We start from the raw sequence: 20,036 nt of genomic DNA on the forward strand, positions 1-20,036 counted from the left end.
TTCGCAGATATAAATGAATGCTTGTATTCAACCATGAATGACTGTTTATCATCGGCGATTTGCACAAACATGCCTGGAGGTTATAACTGCTCTTGCCCACTTGGCACAGAGGGTGACGGAAGAAGAAATAGGCGTGGTTGCATCCCTCTTCCACCTCCAAAGACAAAACATTTGGTGATTCAACTCTCCATAGGTAATATAATTTAAATCCACGACAACATATAATTGCTATTTATTCATTCATCAGCATCAGGATTTCTCCCCAAACTCAGTAGTCAGTTCCATTATTTGTCAAAACCCAAGCGATATGGATTGACAAGAGAAAATTAAGATGTAGGCAGATTGTGAAGTAACAACAGCAGAAGCTGTTGAACTGTGGCAGCCATGGAGATTTGGAAGAGCTCTAATGAGGTAGCCGGCGATACAAACGGCCGGACCCGATGATCTATGATCGGGATGAGCTCTGATGAATTAGTAGCAAAGTAAATAATCAAAATACTTAACACACCCCTATAGCTTTACATATTTATTAAAATCTACACTCAATTTTGCATTTTATTAAAATAACTTTTATCATTTGCAAACAATTTATAATTGACCTTTTCCTCCCGAACCTTTTTATATTTTCATGTAGGAATGATCTCATTATAACTTGTTCTAGAAAAGCATAGACCGCAAGTGATACAAGAATTTGTGACGGGTATTTTTAGAATACAAAGCACCTGGTCATGGTCATGATTGTCGGCTGCATTTTTTGAATTCAAAAGCGTCACATTTTTTGAATAAATTTAAGACATGTTTGGGAGTATTTAAGTGTTTATTTGGGTCGGGATTTCCATCAAGCATTTATTGGTGTTTGGGAAATAAATTGGAAATAAGTGTTTAATTTAAAAATAAGGGTTTATGTTTTAAGCCCAAATTTCCACTTTTTTAGGTGTTTATACAATAACCACTTATTCAATTTTTTTCTTCTAAAATTATTCCTAGTTGAATTTTAAAATACCACTTATAAAATTATCCCTAGTTGAATTTTATAAAAGTGCTTTTGTAAAGGTGACTTTATAAAGGTGTTTTCAAAAATTTGACATGCGGTTCTAAAAAGTTGGAGTGATGTCTAACTCTCGGGTTTAATAGTCCTAGTGTCTGATCTAGTCTTGGTCTTAAAACATTGTTGCAGAGGGAAAAACATTAATTTTCATAAAAAATAACATTATATGCTACATATAGCCCATATGAACACAATTTGTATAACAAACAAGGATAAAATACAAAAACCTCCCCTAAAGTTTCTAACAATCATAAAAACCTCCCATATAGTTTCATTTTAATGAATACCTCCCTTGAATTTTTGAGTAATTCGATAATAACCTCCCTTCCATCACCTTCCCAGACACAAAACATTGGATTGATGCACCAATTTTTCCAAATACCCATTATACCCTTTATAAATTATTTTACATACAAAGTTACTGAAATAACCCTATTTTAACTTGGCAAAACCTCCTCTAATGATTATCTTCTAAAGTTTTTATTGAGTGAAGCCCCTAACTTCGAAGCTCGGCACACCATGGCCAAGCATCACAATGGCCTTAAAATTGAAGCTCGGCCTCCCACTAGCATCAGAATGCCCTTCCTTGGCACCGGGCTGTTAGACAGTTTATGTATGCCCTTAGCTTCAATCTGATTTGATGTACTTTTGTTATTTAGTGGAAATAAATAAAGTGCATGTTTGATTCATGTTGTTTGGTTTAATTCTGTGTAAAACCCTAAAACTGGACATTTATAGAGATTCATGTTAGTTTTAAATGTTCACAGCCGTTGGATAAGTCTGGGGAGATTTATCCTGCCAAGGCTGATGTTGGTGTGCCACCAAGTGTTGGGATGGCCTGTCTCAGCCATCAGGGTAAGACCCGGGGCACATGCAGTATGGGATTACTTGAATCCTTGAACTGGACCAGATTTCCAGTCTTGCCCTGGACCTTGGAGATAGATGGGCAAAACTGGAAACTTACACCTGACCCCTAGACTCGATTATGACACTTCACTAGGTGTCGGATCAAGCTGTCTTTGATATACCAATCAGTGAGATCCTTAGCGGGGATCAAAACCTGGGTATGTTGGGACAGTTTGAGAATTCATCTGAGTGGGTGATCATAGTGACAGGATCAGCCACTTTGTCGGACAAAGGGTAATGATCGGGAATGCACTCTCTCTTATGGAAACCAAACTGCCGGCAGTTGATTTCAATCGTTGGAATTTTGTTTTTGCAAAATTAATATATTTATATATGTACGGTTTCAAATTGTTTGCAAATGGTTTTAATTCCTGGGATCCATGTGAGAGGAGAGTGCGGCACTGTTCCTTGCAGCCGAGGGAGAGGTCCTCTCTTGTCGGGCAGTGCTTGATCATTAAGGGCTGAGAGGTTAAGTGTAAGACCATTTAGGATAATACCTGATGGGATAATCTTGCACCTGCCCACAGTCCCTGGGTTTTTATAAGATGGCTTGGCCCAGGGACCACTTAATGTAAGTGTTGGGCCCATAGGGTCCATATGATGGACTCAAGGGGTTCATTGAGTTTTTCAGTGAATTCGGCTGGGCCTTGTATTAAAGGCTGGGCCGAACCCTTGTGGCTGGTGTGTAGATCAATGCTTGGGTCCCACGCCATACAAAGAAGCCCAACTGGGCAGCAGATTGGAAAGTAATTAGACACTGAACACTTAATGGGCCAAAAGCCCATTTCGAGGTGGGCTGATATGATCACCCATCCATGGGGCGAATTTGAGATTAAAGTTAGTAAAAGGATTGGGCCTTTAGCCTTATCCACTCTTAGAGACCAAATTCAAATTAGATTTGAATCTGGTAACCTCTTGATAAGATCAGGAGTAAGCTAACTCTATCTGCAGAAAGGATTAAGATTATCCCTTATCCAAATACTGATTTGGATTGGGATAACTCCTAATAAGGAGGTTTCTTAATCAAGAAGAAAGGAGGAGAAAAACGAACCAAGATAGAGAGAATTACAGCAGATTTCGAACCAAGAAAAATCGCAAAAAAGGTTCCTGCGAATTAAGATCAGATCTCATACTCTCCAGAAAAAGAGAAAAAGCAGTTCAGCCTTTTTCATTTTGGAGATCCCCTCCTGCCACCGCCATCTGCCATTGCAAGATTAGATCTTTGCAGAAAAGAAAGTCAAGAAATCTGTTCTTGACATCAGTCTTGCAAGAAAGACTGAAAAAGATTCAGTGTTTAGTACTTCCAGAGGATTCTTGTGAAGGATCCAGTGTGTAGGACGCACCCTGCTGGTTCTGTTCCATTCACAGCTGTGTCATCTTCAGCAGGAACGGATCTTGGAGCATTCTTTGGGCATGAACACCAACTTTGGGAGATAGTGCTTCTCCGGATCAAGTATATTCCTCCCATTTGTCTTTTGGTACAGATCTGGTTTGATTAGGGTTCAAGTAGGATCCTTGAATATTGTATTCTAAATTTAGGGAATATGATTCCCAGTTGGGAGAAGGTAGAAAAATTTTTGAAATTCGCCCACCCATTCCGCAACCTTTATGGCGTCCATTAGATGGACCCTACCATTCTTTCACGGGCCGAGCTAAGCCCCTGATTTCGGATCTTGACACACCATAGCTGAGCATCACAGTGGCCTCAACACTGAAGCTCGGCCTCCACCGGCTTCAGAAAGCCCTTCCTTGACACCCGATCGAGCTAAGCCCCCGACATCGGAGTTCAGCACACCATGGCCGAGCATCATAGTGGCCTCCACACCGAAGCTCGACTTCCACCAGGAATCAGAAAGTCCTTCCTCGACACCCGGATGAGCTAAGCGACTACGCGACATTTCAGCTGAGGAACGAAGAGCCCTTCCTCGGCTCCACCAAGAAGACAGACCTTGAAGCACATCTTGATACCTCGGCGCCCTACCGAGCTACACGACCGCACAACACTTCGGTCGAGCACTCCCCCTCCTCGGCTCCAGAACTGAGGAAGTGGTGTTCGGATTCCGAAGTTAAAATTCTTGGAGTTTTGCAACCAACGATTGAAGGACTCCCCGGCCACAGCCCACATTGCATGGACCTCACATTATGGCAAACACCGAGGAACATCAAGTGGATCAGACGCTCAACTAGACTTCAACTAGACTTCGACTTGGAGTTCCTCAGCTGAGGAACAAGGAGTCCTGCCGCGCTAAACCTTGGAAGAACACCTCATGCCTCGACTTCAGAAATGGGGGACTGGTGTTTGGGTCATAGCTGAGTTGGTCTAGATAGACACGTGGCCTCCCAGTCATCGCCCAGTCAGCCCAGCCACATTATCATAGCTCGGTCAGCTCTGCAACACACACTCATTTCGCGGTCTAGGTCGAGCTATGCTATTACTGAGGCCCCCCATCTTATCCCCAGCCACGTCATCTACCCATGGCACAGATAAGCATAACTACGAATAAAGAGGAGTAAGGAAGACAACTCACCGGGGATTAGGACTCTATCTCGAATACCTTGGCAGCTTACCTCATCCTGACAACCCCAAGAGTGCAATCCAACCAGGACATGGGTCTGCAGCTATAAGAAGGTAGTCGTGCTCAAGGTAAGGGGCCCAACTTCTGACACCCATACTACTACTTAGCTTAGACCAGCACCCTTATTTCTCGGCCCGACCATCTACCACCTCCTACTGACTTGTGCATCGGAGTATCTACCCGAGGATAGCTCCTCGGGCCTCTGACTTCTACTTTCTTGATCCTAGGTCTTGAAGCGCAACCTCATCCTTGTAGCTCGATACTGCCCTGTTGGCAAGGACTATCTGGTTGCTCTCCTTAGTTCATGCATCACCTCGGATTGAGCAACATCATTAGTTGAATGAAAGAGCCCAAGTAAAGGTTGATGCTTTGTACCACCATTAGTTTAACAAATTTTCAACTTGATTTTTTAAATTGAATAAAAGATTAGGCAATTAAGATTTGCTTTTCATTGGGAAAAATCCAAATGAACTTAGGAAATACAAATATATACCATGCAAATACATATAAAATAATACAAAATATATGGTTTTTCACCCTACACATTTGCATTTGTACTCCTTGCAAACTGATCCTTAGTAAAAAATCCACAAAAATAATGTAATATCTCTAACCTTCAATAATGACATAAAGAAGAGAGGTCCCTAAGCATTGAAGTGCAGTAACTCAAGTGAACAAGTAAAAGAGAATGGAAAGTTATGACTCATGCTAAGAGGGCATGAACTACAAATAGAGAACTTATTTGTAACTAGTAGCTAAGACTTAGAAAGCACAAGAGATGTCATATGATGGATAGGATGGCCTAGCCATTTCTGCCAAATAGTAATGCCAACACATTTTCTAACCATAGTGGAAGCAAGATTCAATGGCCTACAATTGATACAAACCTCCTTAACGAGGACCTAATTCTCTATCACATTGTAACTATAGGGTGTGAAGTAAATGACCATCTAATAAGTGAATGTGAATGACATAGGGATATTCCATGCTAATAAATAAATTCATAGGCCCTACTATGAGAGGTGTAGGATTCATGTATTTTATTATTGGCATGGAAAATTATCATCAGTAGTTCATTGAACAACCATCACATTCAGCTAATCCTTCCTCATTCCAAACACCCTGTTATTATTTTAAATGTGAAGGAGTGTTAGGAGGTAGAGAATACAATTAATTGTTTTCACATGCCTTTCTTATGAAACAAGAAGTAAATATAAACTACCCACATGCATTAGAAATATAAACAACAAATATTCTATGATTGATCTAGTGAATAATATCCCTATCTAAATAGTTGATGTATAGTGAGGGTGTTGCACTTGTCAAATTGCTTTTTGTTGGAGGTAGATGCCTTCCTTTTGGAATCTTATGACTTTTGTATCATTTACAAAGGATTCTTAAGTTGTTTTCTTTCAGTGCTCTTGATTACCTCTTTTTCTTAGCAAGACTACTCTAATTTATGATGTTGTATCAGCACTTTTCTTACTATTTCTTTTTAATGATCTAATTGTAATATGAGCATTTATGAATGAAATTTGCTTTTTAGGCTTTATGTAGCAAGGGTCTTCAAGAAAAAGTTGCCTCTTGATATTAACTTTATACGTTATAGAACCACTTAAGCTTTAATAAACAAGATTCTTAGCTCACCACTCTATATCTGCACACATACATGACGCGTGCATGATCAAAGACTTTTAAACAAAGTTAACACATGGGAATTGCTGCATAAAAATCTTCTATTTGTTGGTTTCCTCTTATTTATTATGTTATTCTTAACCAATTATCTTCCATGGATCATGCAGGTGTATGTTTAGGTATGGTGTTACTTCCATTCAGTTATTGGTTGTACCATGTTTTGAAGAAAAGACAAATACAGAAACGAAAAGAAATTTTCTATAAAAGAAATGGTGGTTTGCTATTAGAACAACAAATTTCATCAAAAGAAGGCAATGTCGAGAAAATAAAAGTCTTTACAGCAGATGAATTAGCAAAGGCAACTGATCAATATAATGAAAATCGAATTCTTGGTCAAGGGGGACAAGGTACAGTTTATAAAGGTATGTTATCAGATGGAAGAATTGTGGCAATCAAGAAATCCAAGATAGAGGATGAAAGTCAACTTGAACAATTCATCAATGAGGTTGTCATACTTTCTCAAATCAACCATAGGAATGTGGTTAAATTGTTGGGTTGTTGTTTAGAGACAGAAATTCCTCTATTAGTTTATGAATTCATCTCTGGTGGAACTCTTTTCTACAATATTCATTATCAAAATGAGGATTTCTTATTAACATGGGATAATCGCTTAAGAATTGCCACAGAAGTTGTAGGAGCAATTGCTTACTTACATTCAGCAGCTTCAATACCAATTTACCACAGAGACATAAAATCTTCAAACATCCTCTTAGATGACAAAGGTAGGGCTAAGGTGTCTGATTTTGGGACTTCAAGATCAATTGCAATTGATAAGACTCACTTAACCACTATGGTACAAGGGACCTTTGGATATTTGGATCCTGAATATTTTCAATCAAGTCAACTCACGGACAAAAGTGATGTTTATAGCTTTGGGGTTGTTCTTGTGGAGCTCCTAACAAGGGAGAAGCCAATTTCTTTTACTAGACCATTAGAAGGGAGAAACATCGTGACTTATTTTATTTCTGCAATAATGGAGAACCATATTTTTGAAATTCTTGATACTCAAGTCTTAAAAGATGGTAGAGAGTATGAACTCCAAAAGGTTGCCAACATTGCAAAGAGATGCTTGAGTTTAAATGGAAAGGAAAGGCCAACAATGAAAGAAGTTGCATTGGAGCTCGAGGGATTGAGGAGGTCCGAAGGATACTCTCATGTTGAACGAAACATTCAAGAGGTGGAATGCATCATAGATAAACCTATGGGCCTTTGGGATACAGGTTCAACTTCAACAGGATGCAAAAGTATGGAAATCAGTTTCAAAATACAAGTTGATGAGCAACCACTATTGCATAATCCATCCCTATAGTCATCTTTACTAAGATATAGATATTAAAGATATTCGACTTCAGTTGTTGTATTCTAAAGAGTATTGCATTTGTGTTTTATGTCCTCTCTCTACTTATCTATACCCATATGTCCTTATTCTTTCACCATAGGTGTGTTTTATACCATTTAGTTGTATGATCCATATTTTACTCTTGATATATTTGAGATATGAATAGTTTCTTAAAAGAATAATCTTTTAGCAATTAATTTGCACATCCAAGCTAATGGATTTCTAGTTGGTTAAAGGTGACTATTAGCATTCTTTTCCTAATGTATTATTCACTTGGTATGTGTAATTTGACAAATAAACTTTAGGGGGGGTCATAGAAGAAATAAGATGAATTAGGGGGTTATATGTGAAAAGAAAAAGGAGGAAGTAGATCTCTCTCTGATCATTTTGCACCACTCCAAATACAGAGACTTTGGATCCAAACCATGGAACAACAACCTATTTATGGTATGGCCAGCGAACCACATGTAAACCCCCGATTCCCCATTCATGTGTACAATCTATATATATAAATTGGTCCTGCCATGTCAATAACCCTCTCATTGCTTCAAACCCCCCTTCCTAGTTTTATGTTTTTTTTGAATATTTTATTTTTTTAGTTCCACATAATTATCCATTAAACCAAATAAGGAAACCACATATGCTTAACTATTTCTAATAACCATAAAGAAAGAGGGATTTGCATTTCTAATGTTGGCACCACTTCCCCCTAAATTGTCTCTAATTCCTATTTATCTCCTAAATTATCTCTAACTCTTATTTATCTCATAAATTATCTCTAATTTAGTAGCGAGATTCTCTCCTAAACTATCTCTAATTCCGATTTATCCTCTCCCCCACTTTTTATCTATATCTATGTAAAGAAAGTTTCAATTAAAAAATTTCAGAACTAGTTAAATGTTATAACAAAATTATATACTAAATTTAAAATATTTATTCAAAATACAAAAAAATTCATTGATTTAATAATATTCATATTATTGATAATTCTATATGTTTACAAAATTCATCATGAAATTATGTAGTAACAATATAAATTATAGTTTTATGAATTATTCAATTTAAATGTTATTCAAATAATAACAATTTAACATTAAAAATAAAACATTATTTAAATATTTTAATACCTAAAACTCTTAAATAAAAAATATTAAAAAATGGCTAAATAATATAACAAAATATTTAATATTACATAATAACATTAAAATAAATAAAATTCAGATAATGAAAATTTTTAAATATTTTACATATTATTTAATTATTTAAATAACAAAATATTTAACATGACAAAATTTTAGTTATTGTTATTATTATAATTAATAACCAAATAGAAATGGGGGATCAAAATATTATAATGTTAGAAAATGAAATTATTCATTAATTTATATTGAAAAATAAAAGATAAATTAGTGTAATTTTGTTAGTAAACTACCAAATAAAAAATATACTTAATAACAATTTTAAAAAATTCAATAAATCCCCATAGCTACACAAATGTAATAAAGTTTTCAAAAATTTTCATAAAACTACATTTTCGTAAAATAACATATTTGAAATTAAAAGATATAAATTATTTGAAAGTTTAACTTAAATGCGTTAAATAATTATTGAAAATTATTAGAATATTTTGGAAATTTTAGGAAAATTTATTACATTTGATAGATTTTGGAAAACCCTTGAAAAATTATGTAATTTTCATTACAAATTATTGAAAAGTATTAAAGATAAATGACTATGTGACATGGAAAACTATAATTTGAACAAATAATTACACAAATTATTAAGATAAATTAGTATAATATTGGAAAAAGGAAATTATTGGTTAGTTTATATTAGAAATTATAAGATAAATTAGTATAATTCTATAAGTAAACCATATAAAAAGAAAATAAATTATTTAATAGAAATTTAAATAAATTTCAAAATTACACAAGTACAATAAATTTTTCAAAATTTTCATAAAATTACATTTTTGAATATTAAAGACAATTTAGTGTACTTTTAGAAATTTACCATGTGGTTGATACTCAATATATCCTTTTGATCACTTCTATCATGAAATTGAATATTGGGTTGACGGGGACAATGTTTTCAAAACTGGATCAAACTAGATGGTTAGATCGGAAAAATTGGGAACTAGACACCGTTTCACCTCAAAATAGCCTTTTGTCCAAAAACCGTTTATTTGGTTAGCAAACCGCTGACTTGCACGGTCAAACTGTTAATCCGGGCAATAATTTTTGGCTTTTTTTTTATTTTTCTAATTTTTTATTTTTTTGTTAGAGCGGGTCATTCGTTCGGATCGAACAGATAGATTGTTCGACCCCATAGCGGTTCCCTATCCGGTCCAATTTTAAAAACCTTGGACGGGGAGTGGGTGCCTTACCTTGAGCTTGGCTTGGTGTGTGGCATGGCCTAGCCCAAGGTCCAGCCCATGGACCAGCCCGACCCATGGCACGACACGGGCCCGTGTGGGCTTGAGACGTGGGCTGTGCCGAACCGACCCCCCAAATTATTCTAGAGGAGGGAGGCATGGGCCAAGACGCCTCGTGGGTCAGCACGATACGACTTGCACTTTTTACGGGCCACATGTGGGTCCTATCATGCCGACCCAGCACGACCCAATTTACACATCTACTTGAACCCACCCAATACTAGGGACGGGGCATGGAAGTTCGAGGATTCTCCATCCTTGATGAGGAGTGGTGTGCCTTGCCCCTGAACTCACCAAACATTGAGGAGTGGTTACCTGGGGACGGGGTGGGGATGGGGTAGAATGTCTTGACTATGGGGTAGGGAAAGGGATGGAGTGCCCTGCTTTGAACTCACCCCGTTGTCATTCCTATGTAATTGTTAATTATTAGTGGAATTAATTAAAATGTTAGCTTTTGTAATTATTTTTGTTTATCTAAAATTAATCAAAATATTATTTAAAAATAATAAAAAGAATAAAAATTATTAAAATTACTATAAATTATTAATAAAACTATATTTATTAAAAACATTGTTCATATTCAATTAACAATAATTATGTTTTATAAATCAACATTAAATAAAAAATAAAATTATTAAAATTTTCAGATTTTTCTATATATCGCATGGGTCGGAAGAAGGATAGAAAAACCTAGGCCTCAAGTTTACTGGGCCCCAAAGAAAACATTGTCAGATTTGCTAGTGTTTTGTCCTTTTAGGTATCTGATTGTCTTAATTTGAATTGTAATTTAATCCTATTAAAAGTGATCCGAATCCGATCAATTTATAATTTGATCAAATATGGATGCACCTCCTTAGTATCTGTTGTGTCTCCCACCTATAACATGAGTTTAACCTGATCCCACCCAAATTATAACCTTATCCACAAATCAACCCAAATTCCCAAAATTTAACGTTTTTAATCTTTTCAGATCTTTCTATGCACGCATCTTCTAATCTTACTGATTTTCCGTCTTCTGAACTTGCCCAAGCCCAAAAAACTATACACAAAAACTTACCAAACGCCACCTCTCTTTTGTAAGCTCATTTGTCACCACCGGTGTGCCTTTTCTTTTTTCTTACTCCCTAAGTTCCTATTTTATTCCATCTTATTAGCCACAATCATATTTAAGATGAAGAAGAAATAGAATCTCACCAAGTTGGAGCCAGTCTCCAAGTTAAAACGGAGCACACTGTTTTTAATTTACGGTGAGATTTTAATGTGACATGGACGAACCTTTGACGTGAACATTTATATGAACCAAATTGAATTCCACCACTTTAAATGTTGATGCAGAAAAGGAAACTTCTAAGATGACTCTAGTTAATTTACATTGCATATTTTGACTTTGAAAAGCCACTGATAGCTTCATTGAGATTTGAGAATTTTATATATGTTTTTGGAAAAATCTATGATTAGAAAGATATGATATAAAAAGAGTTTTGATAAATTAAAATCCATCCATCCATGAATTTTGATAAATAGCATCTTATTTGCCTCTGATACACGTAGTCATTTTGATATTGAATGGCTCCGATCCTTTTCCTTGGCCAAGTGGTAGTCATTTTGATATTTTCTATATCATAGTGGAAACATGGTACTCAGACGTCATGACTGATGATGCAGTTTCCATGAATTGACCTAGAATTGTATACTGTCTTGATCTCCTCAACTTCACTCACAAGTTTGATGAAAAAAAATGAAGTGAATAATTGTCTCCCTGTTTTTCCCCATTCAAATGAACCAACTTCACTCACAAGTTTTTCCCCACATGATATTCATGTCGGTGAAAGAATAAAGACAAGCTTTGCTAGCTGTTTCATAATTGTCTTCCTGTTTTCTCTTGACTAGAGGCATATGGTAGCTAGAGAAGCTTCCGTTACGTCCAAGCCGGGTCAAGGTAGACCCGAACTACATAATCCTATTTCAAAGCATCATAAGTCAAAACTAATTCAGACCCTAAGAACCATAAGACATTAGATTTAAAATTAATTCTAGCATGGACAAGGAGTCAAATTGAAGTCTAAGTCGTTGAGTGAAGTCAACGGAAGAAGCCCAGCAAAACTGAATAATTGGTTCATATGCTTAGACAGCCACTTAGAACTTGGAAGATATATTAATATATCTATTAAAAGGATAGGGGTGCTCCGTGCAGGAAATGAAATCTACTCCTGCAAGTAGATTCCTACGTGAGAACAACCTAGTAATTAATGGAATATTGTTAATAATGATTATTACAGTAATTACAGTAATTAATGGAATCTACTGATTATTACAGTAATTTAATAAATATATAATTAGTGATTATAGTTAATAATTACTGTCATTATAAATATTGTTAATAACTAGATATTAACTTTCAAATTATAAATACTGTCATTAAAAAATTACAGTTAATAAATTACTGATTATTACAGTAATTTGATAAATATATAATTAGTTATTATAATTAATAATTACTGTTATTATAAATATTGATAATAAATAGATATTTATTTTAATTTTACTTTAATGTAAAATTACAAATATTGTTATTAATAAATACTATTAATAAATTTAGTAATTATTGTTATATTAAAAATAATTAAAAATGTTATTAAAAGTATTTTTATTGACTATTTAAGAAAATATTATAATTACTGACTATTACTGATAAATATTGTTAATTTAATTTAATTTTGGTAATTATTAATTTCATGAATATTATTAATAAATCCTATTCATAAATTTAATATTTACTATTATATTAAAAATAACTAAATAATATTATTAAAACTATCATTAATGATTATTTAATTAAATAGTATAGTTACTTACTATTATTGATAAATGTTGTTAATAATGTTCTGACAACCGATGGTTCGATCATCCGGTTCAAACAGATGGCCCGTTCTGACAACAAAAATTATAAGCAAAAAATTATGGAACCGTTCTGGCCACCAGTTTTTGGGTCGACGGTTTGATCATCTGGTTCGAATGGATAGTCCGTTTTGACAATAAAAATTATAGGCAAAAAATTGAGTTTGTGAGGTCCATTAAGTACTATCATAGGTGTTATATATGTCATTCAAGCGTGTGATTCATACGACCCAAAAATGGAACCATTTTGGCCACTAGTTTTTGGATTGACGGTTCGACCATTTGGTTCAAATGGATGGCTCGTTCTAACAACAAAAAATTACGAAACCGCTCTGGCCTCTAGTTTTCGGGTCAATGGTTCAATCGTTCAGTTCGAATGGATGACCCATTCTGACAACAAACATTATAGGCAAAAAATTGTGTGAGGCCCATTAAGCAGTATTATACGTGTTATGTCATTCGAGCGTGTGACTCATACGACCCAAAAATGGAATCGTTCTGGCCACTAGTTTTCAGGTTGATAGTTCGACCATTTGGTTTGAACAGACGACCCGTTCTAACAACAAAAATTGATAAAATAAAAAAAAGGCCAAAAACCATTGAACAGGTCAACAAGTTAATGATTTGACCACTCAGGTCAATGGGTCGTTGACTAATTCAATGGTTTTTGGCCAAAGATCGAAATTGGGGTAAAACGGAACTGGTTGCCTGGACGGTTCCCAATTAAAAAAATAAAAAAAAATGGATGACCCGTTATAACAAAAAAAAATACAGGCAAAAAATTGAATGTGTGAGGTCCATTAAGCAATACCATATGTGTTATGTCATTCGAGCATGTGACTCATTCAACCTGAAAACAGAAACCATTTTGGTCACCAATTTTCGGGTCGATGGTTCAAATGTTCGGTTCAAACAGATGGCCCATTCTAACAACAAAAATAAAAAAATAAAAAAATGACCAAATGCCATTGAACGGGTCAACGGTTTGACCGCCTGGGTCAATGGGTCATTGACCAATTCAACGATTTTTTGCCAGGGACCGAGATTAGGATAAAATGGAACCGATTGCCTGGATGGTTGATGAGAGTAGAATTTATCATATTTTTATCCCCAATTATTCCTTCTTTTATACTAAATTAGCATCTAATTGGACTCATATCTCTTGTATTTTGGTCCAGGGTATGAAAGAAGGCATCAAGAGCAAAGAAAGACAAATCGGATGATTTTTCACAGTTTCGACATCGTTCAGTGATCTGGGCCTAACTCGCGTCTCCGAACTCCGAATGGGCTGATTCAAGATCCACTAAAAAGATAAGAGAAAAAGCCACAACTTTCATGTTTTGGGCTTTCGCAGATTCGGCCTGCATCGAAGTTAAATCCGGGCCTAAAGTCGGGGCAATCTCGTAGGAATGCCCAATTCGCAACTGAAGCCCAACTCGCAGAAAAGCCTGGCTGAAGCCCAATTCGCAGAGGAGGTCTATTACAAATCCAAGAACAAGAAACTAAGAAAAATCCTTCTAGATCTAAATTCTTGATGTAATCTTAGAGTAAAAAAGGGATTGAGTTCAAGAGATAAAGAGATAGGATTAGAATTAGGATAGGACTTTCTATTTCTTGTAAAGATCAACTTCAAGAGAAAGTAGGAGACCACCCTCTCCCCTTTAATCTATAAGAAGGAGGGGGTGGACCAGCTTGAGGTATCACTTGATCACTGAATCATTCAATCATTCAACTTCTAATTTGAATCAAGAAGAAAGGAGCAATCAGTCAAGAAGGGTTCAAGAAAGGTTCAAGAATTCAAGAAACTTCAAGAAGAGGAAATCTCAGCACCATGGGCGAATTCAAGAGTTCTTTCTTCCCCTTTGTTTGTTTTAATTCTTCCATCATGAACTGATTTGTTTCTTGCTAGGGCTATGGAAAGCCTAACCATGTTAATGAATATATTTTTATCTTCTCGATTCATCCAAGATTGTGATTTTTATATAGTCTATGAATTATTGTGCTTAATGCAATTAAGAGCTTGGCCACCTCTTAATTGATTTGGGTTATGTGAATGAATTGAGAGAGAAATTCACATAATTGACAGAATAATTCATAGTGTGAATTGAATGGTATATAGAGATATATATACATGATTCATTTGAATTTAATGGTTTTCTTGGACTTAATGCACTTCCATCTTGAGAGCTCTACTCGAGAGATCGAAGGGTTACCTGATGGGCGTAGGTTTAGTATATCTCGAGAGAGAATATTAAATAAATTTATAAAAATCTCAGCTTATGGGAATAACAATTAGTCTTGGATAATTGGACCCATCAATATTCATTGCATTGGTTAGGTGGACCAAAAGTCCTAGCGATTCCATCATTTGCATATTCGATTAGTGATCACCCTTGCCCATCTGATGGGTTTCAGGGGATGCACTGTCCATAACAGTGTATTCGGCCAGGCCTTGTAACAAAGGCAGGGCTGAACCCATGTGGCTGATGTCTAGATCAATTCTTGGGTCCCACGCCATACAAGGAAGCCCAACTGAGCAGCAGTTAGGAAGGCTAAGTGAGCACATAACCTTATTGGGCCTAAAGCCCATTTCGAACTTGGCTAATTTAAGCAGTTAAATATGGGGCGAATTCTGGGAATGGATCAGCAGATAGGATAGGGTCTTAACCCTTTCCACTCAGAGAGTCCAGATCTAGATGTGATTCAGATCTAGGAACCTCCTAATGAGATTAGGAGAAGGCTGATCCAATCTGCAGATAAGATAAGGATTTATCCTTATCACCTAAAGGATTGGCTGATCCAATTATGACTTGGATCAACAACTCCTAATGAGATTAGGAGCTGATCTTTTAGGGTTACAAAGAAGAGAGGGGTGGCAGCCTTTTACATAGATATTATCACATCCTCTAGAGAGCTGAAAACACAGAAGGAAGAATTAAGCAACCCTACAGAATTCTTTCTTGCCGCCTCCTTCTTCTTGCCGCCTTCATCGCCTGTTCAATCTCCAACTGAGTGGGAGAAGTCAAGATTTGATCTTGATATCAGTTCTTTGTGAAAGGACTGATAGGAAACTGTGCTCACGCGCCATCCTGCTAATTCTTGCGAAGGACTAGGTTCTTGGAGAAGAACACTGCTAATTCTGCTCCATCCTGCACTGCGCCATCTTCAGTGGGAGCAGTCTTTGGATCCTTCCTTGGGCGTGAACACCTCCATTGGGAGATATTATTTCTCCGTATCAGGTATAATCCTCTCCTACTGTTCTTATTCAGATCTGGTTCAGTTTATGGTTCAAGATTGATCATTGAAAATGTGATTTTCTAAATAGGGAATGCGATTCCTAGTTGAAAGGGAGAGAATTTTTTTTTTAAATTTGCCCACCTTATTCCGCAAGATTTGGGCGTCCATACGATGGATCTCTCATCCCTTCACCTAATAGTCCAAGTCATCAGTCATTAGCTCATAGAGAGTTGGGATGTTAGGATACCCAAACCTTGGCATGTCAAGATAGGCATAAACCGTGGTCACCTCTTGATCAACAATAAACTATACAGGAACTGCCCCCTGTGGGAGGGATATCATAGGAAAAGACGTCATTGGGGGTCCAGCTACCTTGCCCCTAGTCTCCATAATTTGAGGAGAATCCCTTGAGTTGTACTGTGGTGTTGACTTCCCTTTTGTGGGTGCAGGTTTCCTTGGGGTCTGGACATTCATTGTAGCTTGAGCAGAGGAGAAAGAACCTGTGGAAGGTTGCAATGGTACTTGGTCAAAGGACCCAAAGGTCACCATGGTGACATTAGTAGAAACAAAATTGTCTCCAAGATCTAACTCGATCTTTCCTTGTTCTACGAGATGAAGTATTTTGTCTTTCAAGACAGAACATTTTTCAGTTGGATGACTTATCATCCGATGATACTAGCAATACTTGGGGTCAGTCACACGTCTTTGCTCTTCAGGTTGCTTGGGCGGTGGAAGCTCAATCAACTTTGATTGGAGTAGCTGGCTGAGCATTTCTGGAGCGTTGAAGTCAGGGAATGGATACCCCCCTTCTCTTCTAGTTCCTTTAGATTAGGCCTAGACTTCTCTTGTCCTTGATTTGCAAAAGATTTCACTTTGATCTCCATCTTCTTCTTCTTGCTGGAGATATTAACTAGTGCAGTGGTAGTGTTCATAACTTCCTTTCCTTTAGAAGAGGTCCTAAGGTCCTTCTTGACTTCTTTCCTTCCATCATTCTTTTCACGAGGATTACTTAGTTGGGGTTCCCATGCTTGGCTATTTGGATTTTCAAGTCATGAGCTCGAGTAGCTAACTCTTTGAAGGTAGTAGGCATGTTCCCTTTGAGGCTGTAGAGTAGTCCCCAATGCATCCCTTGGACGCATGTGTCTATGCAAAGGATTGGCTGATTTGTTCCTTGCATTAAAGGGCGAGGTTCCTCCACCGCTCGATGTAGTCAATGACAGACTCATCCTTTCTTTGCCTTGTAGTAGAGAGTTATGGAAGTCCAACAGTTCGTCGTCTATAGTAGAAGCGAGTGAGGAATTCTCTCTCAATCTGGTCCCAACTGTCGATGGAGCTAGCTGGAGGTCGATGTACCAATCAAATGCTGTAGAATTGAGGGACCGAACAAACTGCTTCACCATTTGGTCGTCATAGGTTCCCACATTGTTGCAAGTCTCAATGAAGTAGGCTATGTGTTGCTTCAGATTGCCCTTCCCATCGAACTGCTGGAAATTAGGAGGTTGGTAGCCGAATAGCATGCGCATCCTGTCCATAGTGAGCCCTTATGGTGTCAGCGATCATGTATTGGAGTTGTTGCCCCGTTAGAGAAGCAGCAGAGACTTGGGTGGTGTCTTGCATCATGTTCTACACTGTGACTCTATCATGCTCCTCTTGTTGCTGCTAAGGTCTTTGATTGGACTCTGCTTGGCGGTTTTGTATCTCTAGTTTGTTCATTAGGAAGGCAATCTGGAGATCCTTCTCAATGTTAGAGCTCTTGAGGTTGTCAATGGCTTCAGCCATCTTTTGGAGTCGTTCTTCCATCGTCGCGGCTTCTGTCATCATCATTGGTATGACGCCACTAGAAGCAGAGTAGGAGTTGTGTGACGGAGAGGAGTGAGACTCCGTCCTCAATGCAGTGCTAGATTGGTCATTGGGGAGAAAGTGTTTCTTTCCTTTCACATCAATGTGTGGAGAGTTGAAGAGGCTTTCCTTCTACAGAGTAGTTGCCTTGGTGATTTTCCATGTAGGAAGCTCCATTGGAGATGGTAGTTATGCTTTGTTTGATTTCGCTATAGCACGTATGACAGGACGGTTGTAGGAAGAACCGAAAGAATTAGAGGACTTGTGGAAGGAAGTCGTAGCCTTCTTGATAGCCATTGGATGACTGTTGCAGTTGTTGACTCGAAAGATGAGAGGAAGAGAGCGTCCTACCGGGCGTGCCAAAAATTTGTTGACACAAATTTTGTGTATTTGATTAGCACAAAATATGGAGACAAATTACAAAAATAAATTTGTAATAAAGAAAACAAGCAAGGAAATGAACTCTCTTTAATTTTTGCTCGATGATGTGGGTAACCTCTAATTAACAGTCGAATTTGGTGAAGACGATAGCCGTTGGCGTGTTTCTTGTGCTTCTTGAAGTGTTGATGTAGATGTCCTTGATTTTGGTGCTTTGAGAGATTTGATGTAGATTTCTTCACTCCGAGCTTCGCACTTGATCAGCTGTGAAGGATGCTTCTCTAAGAAGGGCCATTTTGTGGTGGCCTGATCTTCTTTGGAGAGCTTGAATCCAAGTGTTTGTAGAGAATGAAGAAGCTTTTCCCTTCTTTCTTCTCTTTGGATCTTATAATTGTTGGAGGTTGCAAGAGCTTGTGGTTGTTTGCAATCTTCAGTGTTAGTGTCTGAGAGCTTCTTGCAGTGTAATTCTCTCAAAAGGAAAACGAACTCTCTTTCTTCCTAGGCAACGCTATTTATAGCCAAGGGTTAAGGCTGCCACCTCAACCCACTTAGCTAACCAATCCCATGTGAGTGGGGTGTTGGGTTAGAGCTAACTCCCATACATGCACCATTATGAAGGAGTTAGTGGTTTTGCCAATGGGACCACCCTATTACAATAGGAGATTGACCAGATTGGACTTGATACACTTGGATCCTTAGGCCATCAAGACATATTTATGTAGTCTTGGGCCTTGGGCCCATGGAGGCCCATAGTATTTAGAGGTTATGTAAATTAAGCCCATTTATTTGGCTTAAAAATTCACATGTCTACAATTGCAATTCTAGGTTTTCATAAAAGTTTATTGTTTTATTTTTTCTTTTTATTGCAACTTCCATTCTATAGAAATTTTTTAAGTGGGTATTTTGATAAATTAATTTCTTCCATGGTCTAATTTAACAGAGAGAGACAGTCTCTTTTTAGAATCTAAAAGTTTATGGAAATCTTTTTGCAATTTGGGAGTAACTGCCACTACCCCAAAGTACAGGGTAGTAATCTGTAATTTACCCATATTATGAAAATAAAATAAAATTACAAAGCTACTTAAACATACCCTATAGTTTCTCCCTTCCTCTCTTCACCACTACAAGCACCACCAAACTAGAGCAGCGGCTCTTCCTTCCTCCTTCTCATCTTCTTCTCCCTTTTCTTCTTATTTTCCTCCCTACTGCCACTAAGGTCATTGAGGGGAGTCTTCCTTTCAAAATTTGAGTTTGAAATGTGTGCTAATGAAAATTTTTATAAAATAAAAAAAAAAGGATTCCATTGTAAAAATTAGTGAAAGTTGATTTGCACCCATAGTCCCATACTTTCACAATAAACATTGTTTTGAATGTTAAGTTGAGAGAGAGAGGAGAATGAAGAAGGAGAATAAGAGAGAGAAAAAGAGCAGGGGAATTGCCACTTTGGCTCAGTTTGTTGGGAGGAAATAGATGACGGTGAAGAGAGGAGAGGGAGGTGACAAAAGGAGTGGTAAAAATGGGATTATAAAAAATTAAAGCACATGTGAAACAGCTCTAACATTTTCTTAATGGATGACCCATTTGTGTTATATGGGGCCATCTTACAAGGTATTTGTTAGTAGGTTTTAAAATTATAGAGTATGTGTAAGTAATTTCTTCAAATCTCAGATAATTAACACATTTATC

At 37.0% G+C, this 20,036-nt stretch overlaps 1 protein-coding gene across 1 annotated transcript in view; it reads left to right on the top strand.

The window, feature by feature from the left end:
* The window catches only part of LOC148872140 (uncharacterized), a 52,041-nt gene extending 44,507 nt beyond the window's left edge, over positions 1-7,534 (top strand). The window contains 2 exon segments of the mRNA XM_088970080.1: positions 8-193; positions 6,333-7,534. Coding sequence (XP_088826206.1) covers positions 8-193; positions 6,333-7,534 — 1,388 coding nt within the window.
* The last annotated feature ends 12,502 nt before the right edge of the window (positions 7,535-20,036 follow it).

Source organism: Nelumbo lutea, chromosome 2 (genome assembly GCF_056320005.1).
Source record: "Nelumbo lutea isolate HS-2025 chromosome 2, American lotus-T2T, whole genome shotgun sequence".
NCBI classification, from domain to species: domain Eukaryota; kingdom Viridiplantae; phylum Streptophyta; class Magnoliopsida; order Proteales; family Nelumbonaceae; genus Nelumbo; species Nelumbo lutea.